At 39.9% G+C, this 24,919-nt stretch overlaps 1 protein-coding gene across 3 annotated transcripts in view; it reads right to left on the reverse strand.

Moving 5' to 3' along the window:
* The window catches only part of arhgap32b (Rho GTPase activating protein 32b), a 130,838-nt gene that overhangs the window by 64,755 nt on the left and 41,164 nt on the right, over window positions 1-24,919 (reverse strand). For all 3 annotated transcript variants that reach the window (XM_051937142.1, XM_051937143.1, XM_051937141.1), the window contains exons 3-5: window positions 15,592-15,697; window positions 8,199-8,293; window positions 7,835-7,919 (exon numbers count right to left, since the gene is read on the reverse strand). In XM_051937142.1, the coding sequence (XP_051793102.1) occupies window positions 7,835-7,919; window positions 8,199-8,293; window positions 15,592-15,697 (286 nt within the window). The remainder of the gene's footprint in view (window positions 1-7,834; window positions 7,920-8,198; window positions 8,294-15,591; window positions 15,698-24,919) is intronic.

Here is a 24,919-nt window from a genome sequence, read left to right on the forward strand (position 1 = left end):
TATGGACACAAGTTCTCATTATGTGTTTTTTATTTCATTATGTTTTATATTGTAGATTAATACTAAAGACATCAAAACTACAAAAAGAGTACATATGGAATTATGCTGTAAACAAAAAAGTATTACTCTTCAAAATTAATCTACAATGTAGAAAATAATACAAATAAATAAAAAGAACTGAATGAGAACATATGTGTACACTTTTGACTGGTAGTGTATATATACGGGGATCAACTAATAGTCGGCCTGACCTATTATAAGATCTGATATTTAGCATTATTCAGAAAATAGTCTCTTTAAAAAAACATCTTCTGTTTATATATTGTTCTCTCTCTGCACTGTGTTTCTAATTTCTTCTGTACCGCCTTTATAATATTTTTTCTCCTTGGAGCTGCTCTAACAGTGAACTTTCTCCATTGTGGGATCAATAAAGTTTATCTTAATTTTATTTTACCAATTCCCAATAAATTGAATTAACTGAAAAATGACTACTGATCAAAAGGTTCAAACCCTGATGCGGCCACTGTCAGGTCCTTGAGCAAGGCCTCTAACCCTTCCTCCTCCAGTGGCGCTGTACTATGGCTGACTCTGCTCTGACCAGTGCTGTAATGTATTTGTGACAAATAAAGGCAAATTATTATTATTATTATTATAAATGCACTACTGTGGCTCAGATGCAGAAACCTCTTTCTATTTGCATCTAAGTCATCATTCTGGTCTCAAGCAATGTCCCCACCACATTCCTATCTTAATAGTTATATACAAAAAGACAGCTGTTGAAATGCTACTCCGCCGTTCAAAACTTTGGGGTCACTAAGAAATGTCCTTGTTTTTGAAAGAAAAGCAGTTTGTTCAATGAAGATGACATAAAAATAATCAGAAACGAAGTCTACTTTATGTGGTAAATGCCTATTCTAGCTGGAAAAGGCTGATTTTTAATGGAATATACATAGGAGTACAGAGGAACATTTCCAGCAACCATCACTCCTGTGTTCTAATGCTACATTGTGCTAGCTAATTGTGCTGAGAGACTAACTGTTGATAGTTGACCTTTGTGCAAGTATGTATAAAGTGTGAGTTTTCATGGAAAATATGAAATTGTCTGGGTGACCCCAAGCTTAAGCGTGTAAAACATGAATAAAGTCAATTGAACAAATTTTTGCATTGGAGTTTCTCTTGTGTAAATTTGAATGCAAAATTCTTCTTTTCTATAGCAAGTATAGTGGTTCCAAATATCATTTACCACTCGCTCTCCTGGATTACTGATGATTGATATTATCAGTGAAAAAACATTGGTCCACCCCTGATATGAAATGAAAAATGCTTCTTTACAAAAACCTCCAAAAACAAACAAACAAAAGAACAATAAGTGTGGTTTTGGGAAAGCGGATCCTTTATTAACTGCATATGTTGGTTACGGCAAACTGCCATCTCCTTCAGCAGCAAACTGCATAGTTGCAACTCAGTATAAACAGCATGTGGACAGGGTCAGCAGGTTCAGTTACTCTTGAAGTCAACAGCAGAATGAGCAACTCAAGGAACCAAGAATGTCACGTAGTTTGATTTTTGTGTTGCCAGCCACAGCGGTCTCATCATATCATAAATATCTGCCCTCTAGCAGTTTTCATACAAAACAGCGAACGATCCAGTAAACCAAAACATAAAACACATTCATAAAACTTGCAGTCCACAGCAGTTCTACGATCCAAAGCATTGTCAGTGTGCCAGGTCAAAGCAGAAAGGCCAGATAGTTTCAGGCAACCCCGTCTTCTAAAAATTATGTTTATGTTGCTAATAGTTTTCCATCTGCATTGTGGAGGCAAATGTAAACATTGACTGGATTATGTATGAACCAATGTCTAGTTGAATAAATAAAGTACTACATCTATGAATTGCACAAGACCCGGCAGGAGGTGGCCAGGATAGAAGGTTGGTGTTAGTCCACAATGCAAATCACTGACAGACCAGAGACTAAAGTTCACTGTCACAATCTGTGGTTAGGTTTCAGCAACAAAAGCTCTTTAGTTCAGGTTAATGAAGGACCTAGCCTAGACGCGCTAGACCCATGCTCTGAAGACACAAGGGTCTAGGCATGCTCGATAGGGAGGGAGATGGGCTAAAAGGTTGTCTATCAAATCACTCTGCAGCAATTGGGTAGGTATACAACCAATCAGCGCAACGAAGAGGCTCCTAGAGCGCCGGAAATCAGAGGATGCGGTAGTTCGGTGAAGCCTTATTTATACAGCCAATGGGTGAAACTCAAGTATATTACAGACACGTTAACAGAAAGATTATTCAGAGTCGGTGCTAATGGAGCTCAACAACTGTTGTCGTTTTTGTTGTCGACCCTGGCAGAGAATTAAATTCGTTGCCGTGGGTTGTCTAGCGCGGCTAGGCTAGTTGTTTCCGGTTGTTTTCTGTCAGAATCGTCACTTAGTTACGCCCGCCTTCTGACTCTACACTTCATGGTGATTGGTCCGGCCAGTTTTAGGAGCATCCAGCCTCGAGCCTTATGGAGGGTAACTAGACCCACCCTGGCAGAGAATTAAATTCGTTGCCGTGGGTTGTCTAGCGCGCCTAGGCTATGAAGGACCATGACTTTTGGTAAAACTAAAAAAAAATGTCGATTTGAAAGCAGACCTTCATCATTCACTAATCTGCCAGCTGCAATCCCTGAACTGTGAATTATTTTTATTAATTCCCAATTACATCAACCAGTCAGTTTGTACATTTTCTTTTACCTTTTTAAAAACTTCTTATTTAACTCTGATAACTTACAGTCTCAGCTGTGAAAGCCATTTTTGACAATACTCATTACAAAGACAATCTGTGAGGCTGCTCCCAGTCACAGGGACAACTGAGAAGTTTAGGGACCGAATTCAGTTCTAACCTTTGTTGTGGCTCAAACTGTTTTAAATACCATTAAAATACAAGCATTCATCATTTTAAGTCAAAATACCTCAAATTATAATAACTCTAAAGCTGTCTGAAAATGAAAAATAAATGACATTTTAAGCTTACTTAACAAGAAATTACCAACACCCTTACATTTACATTGAGTAAAATAGAAGAGATGAGTTGATTTTGCCCCAGTTTTGTTTCCTTCAAAAAGCATTTGCTGTTGTAAATCATTCATGTACACAAATTTCTTGGAAACAGTGCTGTACCAAATAACAGCTCAGTACAAAAATCAAGCACACGTAAATGCACAACTCAGAGAGGGTTACACCATACAGTTCTGGATTCGACCACTCTAGGGATTTAGATCTAAAGTGCCAATTCAAAAATGAATGATAAAACAGTGGAAATATGTCAGCTTGCTATGACATGCTAGATTGATTCAGAATTCAGTGTGAACAGTCTGAATCTATAGATTTCTTCAGCTCAGTGTCCCACAGATCAGTAACAGTGGAACAATGTGGGGAGTGTTTTCTTGAAGACTTAGAAGACAGACCAAAGTGGACATGCAAAGTATAATACTGACTGTATGCAGATTGCACTGACAATAATGTGCAAACATCAACAGACTACCACTGCTATGGAGTATGATGCCCGAAACATCTATTTTCACTGCACCTCAATATAAAGATCAGTAGAGACATAATCCTTTTTTTTAGTGCTTCTAGTCGTTGCTAGAAAGATTTTAAGTGTAACAATCCATTAAATGTTTTCAGTTTGATTTAATATGTTTCTAAGTTCTGACATTCAATATTCTCAGACTGCCTCAACAATACTATGCCAAAATCAACAGAAACTTCTAGAGTCATATATGGCATGAGTCCCCAAATATCTTACACATACACATAACCTGAAGTTTTTCAGTACATCACGGATGTGAAATGATCACTAGATTAGATGTGCAATGTGCACAGGATGCATAAATCAGCCTAAAGCAAGCTTATTTAAAAGAAAAGCAAACCTGCTCATCCTGATTAGAGCTGCAGAGAAAGCACATCTGGAGAGAAGCCAACAGGAGCCAGCCCTCCACTGTGCTTTATAATAGAAATGTCTGCCAAATGACTTTTGTCGTGAACAAAACTTTGCACTTGAAAAGACCACGTATCATGAAAGTCTTGAACTGTCAATGACTCCTAGAACTTTTCATTCATTTTAAGATGAAATCTTTGAACCTTCTTATGAACTATGAAACACGTGTCCACAAAAAATAATTATTAATGTTTTTCTTTAACATTTGGAAATTAAATATAAACCTGTGAAAGAAAAGAAATTCATGTCCATGACTGAGAGGCCGAACAAAAACATTAAATTTTGTCACAACAACTGACAGGTTACTCGTCAAATATTCTACCTAAAACAAAATAGTCATGTGAAAATAGCTGCCAGGAAGTGCTGCTCTGTGTGCAGACGCACTCCTCTTTGGCCGTATGCGACTGCGATTCTTGAGTTTCCACAACAAAACCTTTGTCTGACTCAAGTTCTCCTCTGGCAAGATTTTTTAACATGGAAAGTAAATAAGATGTCTTCCAGCAGAAGAGTAATGCCAAGGCTCAGTAAAGTTCTCAGTCTGCTTCACTCCAGTATACAGTGCACACCTTGTGGATTTTTAGTATAAAAAAAACAAAAAACTTCACCAGGTCAACTTCAGTGATGGATTTTTGTTTAATTTAAGCACCTATACAAGATGATAGACAAAATGTCTATGTGTACAGCATCCACTGCTGAATAAGTGAGGAACATCCAAGCCTTCACAAAGATGGGCATCATGCAGCATGCTTAGGAAACACTATCTGAATGTTTTACTAGACAGTACTGCTTTTATCCATCTGAACTGATTTAGTATTTATGTCATGCCAGCATGACCTATGGACAAAAAATATAGAATGCATTCATTAAACAGGCAAACATGTTGGTTGAGGCAAGATTATACATAAACTATATTGACTGGCATGTGAAACAAATAAATAATTAATCCCTTAACAAACCAAGAAGATGTGAGTTTCCACTGGGGTTCCATTCACTCAGGAGACGAGATGGAAGCCACGTAGAATACTAAAACCATACAGCAGCAAACACCCAGGCAAAACAAAGAGGCAAGGCTACTTGAAAGCATTATGAAAACCACAAAGGGTGAGACAGTCATGCTGTTCTGTGCCAGTACAGCAGCCAGCAGACACAGCTGGGACAACAAAAGGAGAATCAATCTACTGACTAGAGACAATTCATATTAGCTCAAAAGTTTCCTTTATGCACGCAGTGAGTGAGCGGATGGATTCTGTGGCGTAACCTGAGCTATATCAACAAATTACCTGCGGGTGAAGTAGAATGGAAGCTTTTAAGAAAACTTTCTCGCTCTGTCTTGTCAGCAGCAGTGTAATAAATTTAGCTGACTGCTGACCCCTACTGGTTTCTTACCATAATGCCAAAGAGAAAAGGAAAGCTCTAAATACAGTCTGTCAGATGATTACTCTAATCTTTTTAACTCATTTTACTCAGCAATGCGCTTCCAGAAAGCTGAAATTTAATAAATCAAAAAGTCAGAATTGAAACTGCAGAGGACCACACATCATGATTTTAGGAACATCAAACACTGGATCCTACAGTTCCCACGATAAGGATCTGCTGTATATTTCATCAGACTATTCAAAAAGGTTGCTGCAAATCACATATTTGCAGTCAATAAAGCAGGTGGTGTGCTGAGGATTTAAAGTGTCAAGCTGATGCCAAGATTACCAAGGTATCTACAGATTCCACAACAGACAACAGATCTTGGAGGTTGCACCGAAACAGCTGCTGCCAAAGCAAGGTGAGAATGTGATAAAATCGAAGTGGCAAAAGGTTCAGCTTGCCACTCCACAGGCAGTATAGTCAGAGAAGGCCAGACTGCAGCAGCTCCTGAGCTCAAAATTAAACCTTTGAGTATCTTTAACCAGTTCTGAGGCGAGCCAATCTGAAATGAATGAGGCCGGTCTGTAGCTGACGGCGGTACTGAAGAAGCTATCAAACAAATGCAAATCATCAGTCAGCTCCATGATATCAACAGCAAAACGAATTCTGCTTGACGTCACTTGGAAGATACGTGTGAGTCATCCAAACCCCAGTTCCAGTGAAGTTGGGACGTTGTGTAAAATGTAAATAAAAGCAGAACACAATGATCTGCAAACATTTTTGACCTACATTCAATTGCATGCACTACAAAGACAAGATATTTTAATGTTCAAACTGATAAACTGCATTGTCTTCTTGCAAATATTCACTCGTTTTGAATTTGACGCCTGCAACGTGTTCCAAAAAAGCTGTGACAGGCATGTTTACCACTGTGTTACATCACCTTTCCCTTTAACAACACTCCGTAAGTGTTCGGGAACTGAGGACACTAATTGTAAGCTTCGTAGGCAGAATAATTGTTTCCCATTCTTGCTTGATGTACAACTTCAACTGCTCACCAGTCTAGGGTCTCTGTTTTTGTGTTTTGCGCTTCATAATGCGCCACACACTTTCAATGGGAGATGGGTCTGGACTGGAGGCGGGTCACTCTTTTACTACAAAGCCGTGCTGTTGAAACACATGCAGAATGTGGCACTGCATTGTCTTGCTGAAATAAGCAGGAATGTCCCTGAGAAAGATGGTGTTTGGATGGCAGCACATGTTGCTCCAAAACCTGTATGCACCTTTCAGCATTAATGGTGCCTTCACTGATGTGCAAGTTCCCCATACCATGGCCACTAACCCCCATACCGTCACAGATGCTGGCTTTAGAACTTTGCAGTGATAGCAATCTGGATGGTCCTTTTCCTCTTTAGCCCAGAAGACACAACGTCCACGATTTGAAAAGTGAACTCGTCTGACCACAGCAGGGTTTTCCACTTTGCGTCAGTCCATCTCAGATGAGCTCGGGCCGATGGCTCTTTCGCTTTGCATGGCAGAGTTTAAACTTACACTTGCAGATGTAGAGACAAACTGTGTAAACTGACAACGGTTTTCCAAAGTGTTCCTGAGTCCACCTGATACTATCTTTACAGAATGATGTCAGTTTTTAATGCAGTGCTCTCTGAGGGATTGGAGGTCAGGGGCATTCAGTGTTGGTTTTCCGTCTTGCCGCTTACAAGCAGAGATTTCTCCACACTCTCTAAATCTTTTGATGATATTATGGACTGTAGAATGATATCCCTAAATATCTTGCAGTTCTACGTTGCAAAATGTTGTTCTTAAACTGTTGGACTGTTTGCTTACACAGTTGTTCACAAAGTGGTGAACCTCGCCCATCATTCCTTGTGAACGACTGAGCCTTTCAGGGATGCTCCTTTTACAGTATGTCCTCGACTTACGATGAGACATTCCAAACGCAAATACCACACTTGAAATGAACTCTATGCCATTTATCTGCTCCTTGTAAACGAAATAATGGGGGAATAACACACCTAACCATGGAACAGCTCAGCAGACAATTGTTCAATTACTTTGGGGCCCTTAAAAAGGTGGAGTGCACGATACAATGTTGTAATTCCTGCACCATTCATCTCATTTGGATGAAAGTGTCGTCAAATTAAAGCTGAGAGTCTGCACTTAAAACACATCTTGATTGCTTCATTTCAAATCCAATGTCCAAACATTTATGGACCTGACTGCATTTTAAATATCACTAAAGCAGTCGATCATGTTCATTGAATTAAAGATCGTAATCAAGATCACTATTCAGTCAACTGTGCAGCCCTCATGTCACCAAAATTTTAAAACTACATTGGTGAAGCACACACGCTACTCTAAATACAATCAGTCCTGCTTTAGCTTCAGTTCTTGATCTGTTTGCAGAAATGTGACAAGCCTAGACATTAATATGGAGGAGAACGTCAGAAGACAAGCTTCAAGACTGTACCTGGATTGTACCAAAGTCCACGTTTTCATAATGGAAGTGTGCGCACTCTGCCAGTTTTGGGAAGTGGCCCTTGGTGAAGCAAAGTCTGTAAATGTAACACACACACACACAGTTTAGTTAGCACTTCATCCTATGCCCATGGTAACACCTTGGAGTGTGTATGACTAGCATAAGAGGCAGAGGGCAACGCTAACGGAGGGAGTGAAAGGAGGAGGAAGGCACAGAAATAGACTCAGGGAATGGAAGGAACTCGAGCAGCAAACAGAGGCGATAAACAGCCAGTTAAGAGCAATAAATAGAGACGAACAGAGAGAAGAAGAGATGTGAGAGGATTGTGTGTGTACGAGTGAGTTTGCCTACTCACTTCTTGACATTCTTGACCTTCATGCTGGCTGTGCTGCTGCTGCAAGAGCGCATGAGGGGCTCCGTCCTCAGCTCAGGGATCTCTGCGCTCCTCGCCTAAAAATCACAACACAGAAACATCAGCGATCCAGCTGGTGTGTACAAATAAATCTCTGCAACTGTTACCCTGTGGCTTTGCAGAGGCATTCACACAAGCGACAGGCATTTAACTTCCAGTATGTTGAGAGTCTGTATGGTGCAAACAGCACTGAGTTCTTTAGGTACGATACAATGTGTCTGTTGGTCTTTGTGGTGCTTGGGGAAATGCTCTCTGAGATGCAGGATAATATGAACACGAGATGAAGTGGTGCAGCAGGCTTAAGCCAACACCACCCTTATCCACACCGGTGATTTAATAATGCATGGCAGTTAGTGAAGTGAAAAGACACACCTACATGTCATTCGATTATTGAGGCTGAGTGAAGTGTCAGGTTGCTTCAGTCAGGGGGTAAACTGCAGAAACCGTGTGACCTATTTATCATGCCTGACTTATGGAGAGAAAAAAAAAACAACTGTACAGCTTATCTGGGGGTTAAAAAGGGCTGGAGCCCACCAGAGTAGAGCTCAGCTTCCTGATATCCAAGTTGCATCCTCATGAAGGTCAGTTTTACACATAGACAGTCTATGGTTTTACATTATTATACAAATCTAGAAATGTGCTTTCAGACTCAGTCTTGCACTGAACATAGCGCAGCGGCTTCTTTTCTTTGATTTTATTAAAACAGCTGCAGCGTCACACAGCAGAAAGATCCTGGGAAAGTGTGCAGTTTATCCATGAGTGACACAGTAGCAGTAATTTCAATAAGTATTTACTCTTCTGATGTGTCATTGTGATCCAACTTATCCTTATTAACAACAATGCTCTTCTATAATCAAACAGCTGACTGGCTCTGTAGTTGAAATATTTTGGAACAAAACAAAATGAATTAGGATGAATACAAACAAAATAATATATATTTTTTATTTTATGCAAAAATCCAAAAGTAGCTTCCTATAATATCTCGAGTATCAGATGGAGCATTATCGAGAGCTCTAAAGGGAGTTTTCAGTTTTTACAATTTCATGTAATATCTGTGGCACTGCACTGATGCGAGCAAGAAAATCTTCTACAAACTTCAGTAAATTTAAAAAAGGCAACAGTCAGTATTACAACAAACAGTTGCTAAGCCACTATGTTTTTGTAGATGCTGAATATTCAGACTTGTACATTTGTGGTGTGGTTCTATCCTTTTGTCTGTTGGAACTTCACATTGCTCCGTGGCGGTGAACTCTGTTCTTCATTTAAAATGTATGGCACAAAAAGCAATAAAACAAAATAGACTTGATAATGACAATCTTTGTATGTGGTTATTTAGAGAATCACATTAATTTGAGCCATTTGGCTTTGATAATGGAGGTGAAAGGAATTTTGAATTTATCTGAAAAATGACATTTAGAAGTTTTAACTGCAACACCTCTTTTCCAAAGAAGACATGTAATTACTCTGGACAATCCATTTTCACTGATTATCATGTGTAGTTTTCACTGGAACTACTTTCTCACAGCACAAGTGCTGGCCTTGTCACAAAAAAAACAATTTAACCCCTGAATGGCTCGTACTGCTTGATTGTTTAAAGCTGAGCTGAGCCATCACCTGCTGAAGAAAGTAGATGATTGCGTTCCCACACATTCACGAGCACCGTTACGTGAAGCTTTTCAGCTGGACAACAATATGGCATTATGAGTACCAGTCTCCTTTTTCCTCCAGCTATATTCCCTTCCTTCATGTCGTTTTACACCTGCACTTTCCTGTCTGAGGCTTGACTTGCTGCACTTGTTTTCACAGCGACAAGGACTACAACAACAGATTGACTATTTAAGCTGCTCAGTGCAGAGGAAATCTGGCTGCAGATTCTGATTCACAGTTCAGCTCTGCAGCACTGGACAGAATTATTTTATGTGGTAAGACCGCATCCCTCTTTAACGACATTCCTCATAATCACCATGTTGTATTTACTTTGTGTATTCTGAAAAACTGGCTATTTTGTGTGGTCACTATTAGAGTCTTGCAGACCAAAACAAACAAACACAGTTCTTGTGTTTCTATCACCATCACAGTTCAACTGATAGCAACACAAAGACAACACCTGGCTCTGAAATGGCTTCACACAATGAAGAGTCCTCAAGGAGGCAACATGGTCTAGTTAAAAGCTAATCAGTATTTCAGGACCACAGTCGGAAACAAAAGTGGAGTCTCCCCCTAGATAACAGATAATTCTTGTGTGAATACAGAGTTGGAAAAGCTCAGACGGAGCTTTGTGGAACTGGTCAGCATGATTGTTGTCAACCCAAATGGAAAGTCTTGGCTTTCTCTAGCAGTGTCAAGCTGTAGCGACCTCTAGCGGCAAAGCTCAGACTGTAGCTCACACTTCTGTTAGGTCTATTCACACACTCCAGAACACAAAAACACGCGACAAATACTTGTTTGTACTTATGTGAAGTACATCACAATCCAAACACAGAAGAAGTATAAATAAAACAATTCCAGTTACTTCTTCACCGCAAAAGCTGAAAGCTGGTATAGCATCAAACATCACACTTTTCTCACCCGAAACCTTTACGATCCTGCAACAGTACCCCGGGATAAATTTTCAGACAGAAAAACACCTGGCTACCATTATCTCTGTGGCAAGGCCTTTCTGCACAATCTTATTCCACAAACAGCCCTCAGCTCAGCATGTGGAACAGATTGTTACCTTAAGCATCACATTCAGTTTAGTTTGATGTATATTTCTGCATTTACTGCTGCTGATTCGCACATGATTTTTCAATGTACTGTTTGTTAGCTAGCATGGAGTCAGTGACTTTACTTACTTACATTTTAACTGGATATTATCATTAAACTCTCACTTGGCAGAGCCTGTATCATGAATGATACAAGAATTGGTTTCTGTGAAAGTAAGTTTCCTAAACTTATCACAAGGCTAATTAACAGCAAAATCAGTCACTCTCTGTGGCATCAGTGAATCCATTCAACTGTGAGATTTTCATTACAATAATATGGTTGAAAATTGGAAGTGTTGGACGCCACTGAAAGACAAATTTGCACTGAAGAGCTGCTGGCACATTGTCGTTTGAATAAGATAAAAACTAAGTGGCCAAGAACTGTTGAAGTTTACTGTATTCAGCATGTGACTTCAAACCCAGCCAGTCATTGACAGTAAAGGAGCTATGCAGATAAAGGTTGGGTGTTGAAGCTGGATGAGCCTTCCTGTATCCCCCTCTGTTCAAAGTGTTACCTGGACAAAGCTGACACAGAGGACAGCCACTGCTTGGATGCAGCACTCATTTTAACTGTTCATTGAACAGAAGGCCAGCAAGGACTACTGGAGTAATTCATTTGTTGATCAACAGTAAAAATAAAGGACAATGGCGCACTATTTTGACAATCAATTCATTGTTAAAGACATCTCTCCGTCATGAATGTCAAACATATCGTGGTTTCAGCTTCTGACTTTAAAAGACTTGCTGCATTCTGGTATATGTTATGATAAAGTGAATATCTGGTTGTTGGGACTGTTGGTAAATTAAAAACCAACCTGCACAATTAACCCCAGCAGCCTGAAAGGCACACCTTGCCTCCTAATTCACATCCCTCCTGTCAGTTGAATAGTGCTCCAAGTATTAACTAATTAATTGCGAGGTACAAAACATATCGAATGAAACAACTCAACCTTTCCAGCAATGCTAGCTGCTTGTCTGTGCAACAAAGAATTGGTACGAAAAAAAATAATTTACATCAAATTTAATTTCACTCTGAACCGCTCATATGGATCTAAATATGTTAATATCTATGCAACGCAACCATATGGGATGAGATAGTATTATATCACAAGAGAGAGCAGAACAGCAGTCATAAAGTAACATTCTTACTTCTCGTGCCTATCATGTCATAATGCCATCCTACTGCATATCTAAACAAACAGCTGAACTAGGTCTGGCATTACACCCCACTCTTCATGAAAAATAAAAGATATAGATTCAACTAGATTTCCTTTTTATTGCAAGGATTTAGAAGTTTTTTCAAAAGACATGCAGTTCACATGTACGCATGTAGGCAGGGACTATCTGGGGGCTACTTGTTTTGGGTGATCCTTTTTGCCACCTACGAATAAAATAACTTGTTTTTTACATCTAGTTGTCCACTATTGCCTGATTCCAGACAATCTTATGAACACAATTATAAAAAAATGTCTCTACTGCCAGCAGTTTATGGTGAGACACACGAAGACACACTGGAATTTTATAAAGAGATATTATTCACTTGATATTAAGAGTCTGAAAGTCTACAAAGTGGTGTCATTCCAAATGATGGCAGATCTGTATAGCCTCCACTGTTCTGAATTTTATCATTATGTTGCGGGGATTAATGACAGGCTTGTGCTTTTGTGTATTGCGTATGATCTACTCCACACGGTGCAACAGGCCGTCGCTGTGACAGCTTACACTAAGTTGCTTAGCGCGTCTCATCACCTCCTCAAACCACCGGAGACATACATAATACATGCCACTCCAGTGCACAGTCCCCCTCGTATCAAATATTGAACAAAGAATAGCAGACATGCAGTATTAAAAGCCCCGCCTCAGTGATCAATATTCATCAGCCTGGTGAGATTGTTGTTTCTCTTTCTCTCTGTTGCCCGATCGAAGTGAGCACTTGCGATAGGGCTCCAACCACGCGCCGACCACGGGTGGCTCGGCATGTTACCATGGAGACGGCCTCATTTTCACCGTGCTGTTGATGCAAGAAGCAAGACCCGAACCAAAAAAGGGAGGAAAGGAAATAATGAATGATGCTGTCTGGTGAATGAGCTCTGGAGTTTTTACAGATGAGCTGAAATAAATAGATGAGAGACACAGGAATAAACAGACAGTGGGTAGACGACTGATCTCTAAAGAGCTTGGAGTAGGGTGGCTTTAGGACACCAACAAGCATCTGCATTAATCATGAATGTGCGATTGTGCTTCAGGAGCAGAGGAGACACATTTTTGATAGGAGAAAAAGACAACTCATCAACCCATTGGCTTGAAGACTGACGCCGATAAGAAAGTGATAGGTAACAAACATTCTGATCAGGACGGTATGGGGTTACCACTGAGTCTGATATGTCAGGAATGATGGTCAGCATGAGCTTTTAGAGTCCTGAGATGATTGCAGTAGTAATGAGTGCAACTTTACTGAAGAATGCTGGGAAACAAATAGCCAATGGTCGAGCTCTACCTGTTGGTGTGAGCGCCCTTCATGTGATTCTTCTCAAGGTTGTATAGATTACATTTTATAAAAGCAGACTCAACATGCTGGTTCAAACACAGATAACGCATGTGAAAGGTGTCTGCATTTTTTCTGCAGATCGTACTGTTTTATTTCTTTCCCACAAATAACCGAGTTCACTTTGGTACAGTTTTGTCTAAAGCTGTTTTCCTGAATCTCAGTCTCTTCACTGGCAATCGCGACTGAGCAAAGGATCCTCTCCTTCTTTGCCTGTCGGCTTCTCCCTTCAGGGGTCGTCACATCTGCTTCCATCTACCTCCAACTCTACCTCCTGTCTTCTAGTCAGTGCCACCGTCTCTAAACCGCACAACATTGCTGATCTCACCACAGTTTTGTTCACTTTTCCTTTCATTTTTGCTGATGATTTTTTATATCACATCACTCCAGGCACTTTTGTCCACCCATTCCAACCTGCTTGCACACACTTCTTCACCTCTTTTCCACATTCCCCATTGCTCTGGACTTTTGACCCTAAATACTTCAAGTCTTCCACCTTTTTTACTTCGACTATCTGTAACTTTATCCTTCCATTTGGGTCCCTCTCATTCACACACATGTATTCTGTCATGCTGTGGCTAACCTTCATCCCTCTCCTTTCCAGGGCATACCTTCACATCTATAGATTTTCCTCCATCTGCTCCCTGCTCTCACTACAGATCACAATGTCATCTGCAGACATCATAGTTGATGGAGGTTCCTGTCTATCCTCATCTGTCATCCTGTCCATCACCACAGTGAACAGGAAGAGGCTCAGAGCTGATCCTTGATGCAGTCCCACCTCTACTTTGAACTCCTCTGTCACACCTACAGCACACCTCATACTTAAATACAGAAATACTGCATCTGTAGACTCTACTCTCAGTCCTAAACTCTTGACTTTCCTGTTCTTTCTGCCTACAAACACGCCTTCCTCCTCTCCTTTTTTTTACCAAGAGTAGCCCAATTTCCACCTGCACTCAGCGGGTGAACAGCACCGATGGTGGTCGTTGTTAACTCAGGCCCCAACCAATCCAGTATGGAAGGTATAGGATTGATTTGCATATTTATTTTGGCATAGGATTTACGTCGGCTGCCCAACCTGTCACAATAAATATAAATGCAGACATTTATCCGGGCTTGGAACCAGGACACCAGCTTGTGCCCCATTCAGGCTGCATTTCCCTTTGAAGCTGCATTATCCTCCCCGTCTGCTACTGATGTGTTATATTTGATTAAAAATCCTCATCACGGTGTAAATCAATAAGCACTAATGGTTAGAAAAGTACATGTTAAAAATTTCCAGTTTAATTGAGAATTTGCATCAAGCAAAGACAGCCTTGCTAATTTTTATGTTCTGATAATTATCTGTTTCAATCACAGTGTGCCCCTTCCTTTGTGCAAATGTTCCACCAAAATAATTCCCCCATCACTATTTAGAATGAGCACTGTCGCTACATCCTGTATTTATCTCTGCAGAAGGCAGCTGTGATTAGTTTAAAGAAATACTAACACACCAAACCTTTTTATCCTCTAAAGCAAAATGATACTGAGATGCAGTCAGATCATTGTACACAGTGCAGTGTCAGCATCAGACAATGGTCTAGCTATGTGAGATTACACTAAAATAGACAGCTGTTGTGGATTTTGTATCCCTTATTGGTCAAAAGCATATTCTCTTTCTCTGGAACAGTCCAATTCCATCTTAAGCTGTTTTCTTTGGCTTGAGAATTTGATGATTTTTCTGGATTTAAAAAAAAATTAACAGTTTAAGAGAGTCCTTTTGTTGATTTTACAAGTGATGACGGTGCGATTGTTTCATAGATTTCAACTTTGCTGGTTGGAGTACTGTCTGACAAGCAAGCCTTACTAAAATTCTTTGTTTTGCCAGTCCAAAAAAATCACCCTGTTACCGATATTCTGTGCATCGGGAATCAGCAGGCTGCAGGCTGATTATTCAACAGGTGACGTCAAGAATGCATGGGTGTGTTTTGAGTGGGTGGTAAAAAATAAAATAAAATTATGTGCATCTCTGCTATACCACTGAATAATGTTTCACATGTCTTACCATCGCACTGATGGTCTCCTCCCAGTCAGGTCTCTCTCTGGGATGGATGTGAGCCAGTTCAGGCACAATGTCGTCCTCCTCCAGGTGACGTCCAGGCCTCAGGCCCCTAAACACACAGAGAGAAACTTCATTCATCACAGTATCACTGCTTTGTAATTGACGACTACTTTCAATTGGAAGTCAGGCAACAAACCAAAGTATCAGATGAGTCATTCACAACTTAAGGGACTGCCAGAGGGTTCAAAAGCAATATAAATTGGCATTGAGTATTCAGAAACTGAAATAATACGACTCATTTTGTTTACATTTTAATGATTTACTCTGCAGTTCACGAGAATAGGAAGCTTTTGTATTTTGATACACACCATGGACAAGCTATTTTAGCCGGTTAAACCCCTGTAGAGAAAGTTATCATAACCTTACGACCACCTCCTGAAATGGGAGGACCTGCTATTTGTCTCTGTTTTATGTCACTGTACATTGGGTATTTATAGATTCTTTCTTGTTGCTCAGATACAACCAGCAGTGTCCATAATTCCCTTGCCATCTTTCAAACTAACAATGAAACATTTAATTGAGAAAATAGTCAGTAGATTGAACAATGATTGAAAAAAAGTCTCATTTTAAGTCATGTTGAATATATTGCAATTGGAAAATAAAACGGGACACAAACACTGGATAACTGGACAGCATCAACTCAAAAGTAAATGTGGGTTAACGCTGCTTTCATAGAACAACTTGAAATTGATGTGTCGCTTAGACAGACGTTTCATCAACTTCAAAGACTGCCCTTGTTTGAGAGGCTGAGAGCAGCAGGGAAAAAAAAAAAAGAGTTGCACAGATCCACACAGACAGGCATGCACACAAACTCTGTTAAAGGTGCTTTTAACCATCATCCTGAATTCAGCAGTGATGCTCCATCTATGTGAGTCTAATAAAGCACAACAGACAACAGAGGAAATTGAAAGAGGAGTTCCATTTTGAGGAGAATGTAAGCATCTGCAGCAGCTACAATTACAACAACGCAGAGACAACAATGTCTCTGCATTGATGTAATTGGACTTAAGGGCCAGGAACGTCGAGTCAAGATGCACGGAAGTAAGGTTTAGGAATGAGTAATTCCCTGTAATCCCTGCCCTCCCAAACCATCGTACACTACTCCTCATCAAACCTACTTTACTTCATCATTCATCACATTATGACCCTTTTCTTCTGAGTAGTAATTTCATGTATACCAAGACAATAAAACAAAAAATAAAAAATGACCAACCAGTACAAAAAATACTTTATATTTAATCATTTTCCAGTTTGTGTTCATGGAAATTTGAAATTCACTTCAGGAGTCCAAAAATAAAACTAAATAACACCAATATCCATTGCATCTACAGTATTTGTAATGTATTTGTAGTAGGTACTATTTTCATATTTTTATTTGTTCAAAATTGTGACCTTTTCTTAAAAAAACAAATCTATTTAAGAATGTCCCGACAAGAGTGAAAATATCCACACACTCATCATCCATCAAAAAGCAATGTGCTATCAACAAATGAAACAAAAATAAAAGCAATCCAATTCTCTGAATGTACTGTATTCCTTCCAAGTACTGCAGCAAATCCTGACAAAGGCACTAAACAAACACATAAACACAATTAGAGCCTGATTCCCAGTGAGGCTGGAGAAGATCAGTGAAATGCTTAGAAACAGTGCGGCCACATCTCAGCTTTGGAACCCAAAAGGTCATTGGCATTACCTTGATTAGAAGCGACTGAAAAAGAGGTCAGGGAGAAAATATTTGCCATGACGTGAATGTACTGGGAGGTAAACATGCACTCATGTTCTGAAAGACCGAGCAGGCTTGACTTTGAATCATTGTGGAACGTGATGTTGGCTCTTTAGATGATACTCCATTCATTGAGGGCGCTGCAGTATCTGTAGTCAGCTCAGAGTTCTGCCCGTGGATTCAGATAACGGCAGGACAGTCTCTGCAGTTGGTGGTCCTAATTCAAAAATAAAAACTATCTGATTTGAAGCAATTTGAGGCAGAGTGAGAAAACTAAAACTAACACACCATTCAAAGAGGCAGACATGCAGTATATGTAAGTGCTGGACTAAAGATTATAATGTCTTGCTTGTCTAAATGGTAACTGTCAAGTTAGTCAACAGGCTTAGTTATCCAATAAGCTACTATCTCTGAGTTACCAACCAAAAAACTGAGGTTGCAAGCTAAAGAAGCACAGACTAAAGTAGAAATGAAATCTAACTGTTTCTGTTCACAAAACAGTTACTTCACACAAAAACTTCCACAGCTTTGCAGATTTATCAGGTGAATTTTACCCCTCACTAACTCAACTTAGGCTTTGCGTTAAGACTTTATTCCCCATTTTTCTTTCCTTACCTTGGAGTCAGCTGTCAAATGTATTGCTCAGGTTGCAACTGATTTTTTTTTTTTTTTTAAATCCCTTATTTTGAAGGCTTCTAACAAAGTCGCTACTGTGACAGTTTGCTGGCTGAGAAAGGCATCTGACAGATAAGTGGTGGGACATTCCTTTAACAAAACTGACACAAGCACAATCAATGGTGAAGATACTGACTAGGATGATTTTTTCCAAAGCATTATTGTCAAGAATTTCTCTTACTGTCCACTTGGGTATTCAAAAAATTACAAGTGATACTCTTCAAAGCAATTAGATATTCTAGCTTTCACTTCCTGGCAAGATGCCCCTTTCCATTTCATAGGAAGTCCATTAAAGTTCCCTCCAGGACTCAGATGTCATGTTCACATGTGCATTTCTACACGTAGAACACAAGAAACCTTGAAAATTTCATGTAAACAAAAAATTGGGATCTTCAGAAAAACTAAATGTGACAAGGTGAAATGAAAACAGACTTTGCTAGTAACAGGTCTGACATTTGCTGAACAGCAGTGGATGGAAACACACAACAATTTGCATTTTCTTTTTACATTTTCTCTTCTCCAAAACTGATGAGAGATTTTGGCTGCATTTGGATGCAAAGTAGCCATGATAAGATAACCATTACAAGAATGTGTCAGAAAACACACAGAGCAGAGATGTCACAAGAGCAACAAGGAATCTTAGAAGGAAGTGTCCTCGCAAATCCATTTTTGTTCATTTTATATGCAGTTAGTTTTTTATTTTTTTGTAGAAAAAAAATGTGCTTTCAAAAAATCATTTTATTATGTGAACTGAGGCATAAATGCCAAAGTCGTTTATCCTGTAGTGTAAGAAAGTCCTCTTCTCTGTCATGTGGTAAATGCTCACAAAAAAACTTGTGAGAAGGCTTCCAGAGTTTCTGGGCCACTGACTGACATCCCACAGCCACACTGACCCTAATGACATGCTTTAAGCACCACTTACCAGGAAAGGCTTGAGAACCACGGACAGTGCGAAACACTTTAAGACGCCAGCAATAAAGGCCATGTTTCAACAGTGCCTTTCACTCGCCGAGTATCACCTTCTCTCTTCAGATCCAGTGCACTCCTGGAATACCCAGCATTCCTTGGTGAGCACGCATATAGAGAGAAAGAAACCACTCCTTCAAGCACCTGCTCCAAAAACTCTTATATCACTGCAGCCTGAAAACGTTGCTTGTCTTGAGCTTTACTCTCATCTGCTGTTTGCCTGCCTTCCCTACTTCTAGAAAAGTATATAAAAGCAGAAATAGACAGACGACTTCCCTCAGCCCTCCTAAACTTCCAGCCTACTGAGTCAAATGTTGCCCTCACCAACCTTGTAAGAAACAACATGACGGAGCTTCACAGTCAAAAATGGAGCGAAGATTTCAATCTTGACTACTTGTCAAGCAGTTTCATCAGTCTTGCAGTTCTGGCCCAGAAAAGCAAGAGCAGCTCAATTGTTGCCCCGAAATGAAAGCCATGAATTCCTCTGCATTTATCCTCAGCCACAGCTTCCTCATGTCTCTGCTATTAGACTGCCTCACCACTGGAGCCACTGAATGTCTGACTCAACATGTGCTCAGTAATCATGCGAGCTTTAAGAATTAATATTTCAGTATGGACGCCACAGTCTGCTGAGTGCAGGTCTTCCTTTATACGTGGACATACAGGTATGAGGGTAAAGGAGACGCACCGCGAGCACAGAAACAACAAGAAAAGCACTCAGAGACTGCAGTACTTCATCAAGACTGCTCAGTCGTCGTATCGTTTCTGACGGAAAAGTCCTGATAAGTCCACAGCGGTCGATTTGTAGTAGGATCGGAATCATGTGAGGCAGCTGACGTAGTGTTTACTTGTTGTCATAGCTACAATGCCGCTATTTTGCAATGATACAGAAATATTTAACAAATTCATGAATCCAGACTATAAGTCACATCACTGCCAAAACCAAACCACTTGGTCCTTGTGTCATTTCAGACTTTGCCTGAAAATTTCATCCAAACCCGTTCGTCTATTTTCAGGGTTTCTGCAGAAATCAGCCAGTCAAATTTAATGCATTTTAATTACATTTTAATGCTATACTGTGAAAATTTTAATGCCACAACCGTGAACTCAACAAATTACACGGGTGTGTTTTTTTGTAAAAGATGATTTTTATATGAATAATGTCCCTACATTTCACTATTTCTGAATCTGGAAACCACCCCTGACCAAACATGGGCTGCAGTCATTCTCTGAAATCAACATTTTCTAGTCATTTTTGCTGCAATTTGCATTTCCCAGCTCTCCTCCACCTGGTCCAGCCTGCCAGCCACTTTAAAAACATGCAGTTTTTGGCAATTGTACCCGACCGGCCGGAACAATTATCACAATGCTTCGGCATGTTTATGCAGATGCACATATCTGACAAATCGCAGTCTATAATTATATATGATTAGTGTCAAATATTTTTCTTGAAAACTGCAGAAAGAATTTTTAATGTCACTGAGAATCAAATTTAATGATATTTAATGCCATTTAAGGCCTTAACTTTTGCAAAATCAACTTGACTATTAATGTTTTTTAATGCCCTGCACAAACCCTGGTTTTTGTGTACAGCTGCTAACAGACAGACAGACAGATGCCAATCGTCACATAACTCCGCTGTTCCTTGGCAGAGAAAAACACTCCCAGAGGAAATGCTACAAAGCAACACAAGTACAGCTACATTTTCTTAGAAAGAAAGCACAGTATTAATACTAAACTCAGTTAGTGCATACACAAGCCGAGTGAACAACTGAATTTAGAATCATACTTTCAAGAAGTCACAACAACAAAAATCATGCAGAACATTTCTGCGTGACCGAAACGGACACCTGCTATGCCTGATAGTCTTCAAACAAGTCCTTTACATTAGTTTTAATTTACAGAATGTGCCTTTGGTGATGTAGATGTTTTTCAGATCATAAAACTACTCATGCAACAGCCAGGTTGTGCAGGCACAGACCTACAGTTCCTACATAACGGGGAGGGCTTATAGTTCATCATTATTGAAGGGCTGCAGTTAGGAATTAGTTTCATTATTGACTAACTGCCACTCAATTAATTGATTACTCATCACAGCTTCCCCAGAGTCATGTGTGACATCTTCAAGTTCCATTTTCTGACCAACTGTCCACAAGCTAAGCACTCAGTTCAGTTTACCATCACATAAAATCAAAGAGAAGTGCAAGGGTTCATAACTGAGAAGCTGGGATCATGCAATGTTTAGAATTCTATTGATGTTTTTGTCTGCAGGCATAACTAATTACTTGGCTAATCATTTCTTCTTCATATGACTGGCCAATATCACAGTAAGTGAAGTGAATCCAAAAATGTTTGAGAACTTCTGTCTGTCTCAGTGTCTCCTGCCTCTTCATGTAATCCAGATTGCCTCCATGATGTTGAGATCAGAGCTCTGTGGTGGTCAGGCCATCTGCTGCAGGACCCCTTGTTGTTCTTGTGGCTGAGGATGGCTCTTTATCACTCGGGTTGAATGGTTGGGCTTGTTGTCCTGCTGCTGAATGAATTTGGGATACCAGAAATACCTTTTTGGCCTTGGGGGCAATTGAACTTCTGCAGGGTTTTTACAAGGTGTGATACTGGTGACAGTTCATTGATCTGACAGCCAGACAAAGAATAAATTCTTAAAGTGAGAATAAAAATAATTTGTGTATATGAAAGACAAAAACACTTCTTTTTCTTAGCTTTAATTTGCAACTGATGGTCAGTTTTAACCTAATAAACGGCACAAATCCAGTTAAGAGACGAGAAATGAATGAATGCAGCCAAAGCACGGCGACAGGATCTGCCAGTTTGGGTGGCTGTGATCACTGTTTATGAGAGCAACTCTTAAGTGCATAGCATGTTTTCTGTACTGGACTGAACACACATGGATACATGCCACTTTTAGAACTGCCAATAATACCCTCCAGAGAATATTATGGCGCTGGTCTGATGAAAGAGATATCCAATGAGTGGTGACTCAAGGCTGCAGGGAGTTTAGCGCCTCATGTTCAGCTCTACAGGCATTAAATAGAGTTTTGTTTACTCGCAATTGTTATTTGTTGTCAATAATTTATCCACAAGGAACAAATTACTGAATGACCTTATTACTGCTGTAAAGAATGAGAGTATTCATCTCAAAAAGGATTCAGTTAAAATAAAGCAGACTGTTTATAAAGACTCTCTTCATTGTTTTACATCTGTGATCTAAATCGTTGTTACAGTTTGACTTGGTGTGACATCAGCTTATAACTGAAGCAGTGGCATAAAATGTTTTCTTTCATTTCTGTCTTTGGCAAAAAGATGATGCTGAGCTCACACAGCTATTCACCTGGTTGGATCCGTTGTGCTAATAGAATTACTGCAAACGTGAATCTTCAAATGCTGGATTTTGGTTTACTTACAGAAAATGACAGTCAGCCTTAGAATTTATTTAATCCAGATATATGATGTATGAGGTCCAAAAAAATAACACAATCCGGTTTACATTTGATACAGCAGCTCCAAAAAACTCTGCTTGGGGACAGCTTGTTTGTTCCTGCTCTGATATAGCTCGGTATGCTATCCAATGTCAGAAGAATTACCAGTGAAAGTAATTTTAGGGTGAATGTTGCTGTAATAGACCCAAGTTTCTATTAGCTGCCTCTGGCTGACTGTATGAAAGAAGTTTTGAGGGTGAAATTCAAGCTTGGTTTCGGGGTCGCTAAAGACATTCAATCAGTGCGAGGCAATGAATGTGCTGCGCTGCAGAAAACAACAGTAGAAACAGCTGAAATAAGGCAAACCTCTGTGAGGGAAGTAATTAATGTGCATGCTGCAGTTTACATCAACAGCAAAGGGTTTTCAGTCAATGTAATTCTTTACTATAGTGGAGTCTTTTCTAAGACTACAAATGTAAATGAGCCCTGATCAGCATAAACTGCCATAAAATAAGATCAGATGCTAAGCTGCTTTGTTGGACTCGTGGCTGGAAGGGAATGGAGCACAAACTAAAAGTATATTCTGCTGCAGAATGTGTGTATTTTAACTGACAAAAGGCCATTTTAAAAGTACTATTCCTGCAAGAAAAAGACTATATGCATGTAAGGAAACATTAGTCTGATGTGAATAGTGCCTGGAAGAACACTTAGGTAAGGAACATTTTTGGGAAAAACTAACTGCTTTAACTAGATTCTTTCTGCAAAGTGGTCATGCAACAGCATAGTTATTAAATATTTTGTGCTGCTTCAATGACATTGCACAAAAATGAGAATATACATACATGCAGGAGGCAGGTAAGATCGAAAAATAACAGGTTGGGGCCCTGTTGCCTGCATGGGTTTAAGTGGGTGCTCCAGCTTCCTTCCACAGTTCAAAGATATGCTTGGGTTAACTGGTGTTTCTAAACTAGCCGCAAGTGTGAGCACAAGCATTTAGGTTGTCGGTCTTTCTATGTGAAGGACTGGTAACCTGTCCAGGGTGAACTCTGCCTTCACCCTAAGTCAGCTTGGATATACTCCAGGCCCCTGAACCTCTACAGGACACAGCCGTGTGTAGAAAATGGATGGACGTCTCGTGGTGCTGCTGAACTAAGCACTCTGCTTAAGTAACTTCCTTCTTTAATTTGTGTTTCCCTGTCTGTCACTGTTCTGACCTTGCTGTGGCCACTGTCCCTCTGTGTGTGACAGATAAAATGGTGCTGCAGATTTGACTCAATTTAGCCAGACATTACATTTCAGAAAAGCAATTTCCTGCCATACTGCTCAGTCAGCAGTGATAAATCTGGTACAAGGGCTATTTCTATCAATTTCTTTCTTAAATATTTAGCATCTTCAAATGGGAACATCTCAAAATACACATTGCATGACCAAACACTTTATTTTTACAGGTTCAAAAACTTTGGTGCAGTCTGTCTGGGCATTAAGGTGTACCATAAATCCTAGACTAAAGCACTGTTTGGTTGTTTGGATTACAATCAAGTGTTCTCTATTAATAAGGCATTTACATTTTAGTGACTATTGCAGTTGCTTGAGAGAAACCAACACCCGAGCTACGATGATGAAACCTAAGCAATTTCTGGGTATCTTTTGCGCCTGTCAAATTTTTCCTGACACGGGGCTCAAAACGTTTTGTGACCATCGGCGTACATTTGTCTGTTTGTCTGTCCATCTGTTTGTCCATCTGTTAGCAACATTACTGAAACACAGATTAACAGATTTGGATGAAATTTTCAGAGGAGGTCAGAAATGACATGAGGACCAAGTGATTAGATTTTAGCAGTGATGTGGATTTTAGTCTGGATTCACGGATTTCTTAAAGATTTCTGTATCATTGTGAGATAGTGACATGACATCAATGTAACTATGACTACAAGTGAGCACTACATCAGCTGTCTGCTGACGATCACATGATTGTGATGATACTGCAAATCCACTGCTGCGGACTTGTCGGGGCTCATCCGTCTCAAATGATACAAGGAACAAGTGATTAAATTGTGGAGGTGTTTCCGAGTCCCATCAATTCCCGCCACTTGCTACATATTTAGGTCCCGCAACTCGGTATCCGTACATAACGTGCACATGCATAACACACGCCTGTGCTCTGCGCAAGGTCATTTTGTTTGTGAGACATCTATATTAAATGGCCACATTCTATGGCGCCCTGATTTCTGCCACAAATTTTTCATGATTTCAGCCATCGGAAATCATACGACTGAGGAACCTTGGCGGATTATTGCACTCTGAGTACTTTTCTTGTTTATACTGCAATATCAAGTCCTACTCCTTGATGGAAAGGGCACAACCATGGCTGAAAGCAAACAAAAAAAAAACCCCAAAATGTCTTCTGTGCAGTATGACACAGTTACAACACCATAAATTATAAAATAACTAAAAACTGAAGTTAAAGTCC

The sequence above is a fragment of the Acanthochromis polyacanthus genome, chromosome 17, assembly GCF_021347895.1.
Source record: "Acanthochromis polyacanthus isolate Apoly-LR-REF ecotype Palm Island chromosome 17, KAUST_Apoly_ChrSc, whole genome shotgun sequence".
Classification (NCBI taxonomy): Eukaryota; Metazoa; Chordata; class Actinopteri; family Pomacentridae; genus Acanthochromis; species Acanthochromis polyacanthus.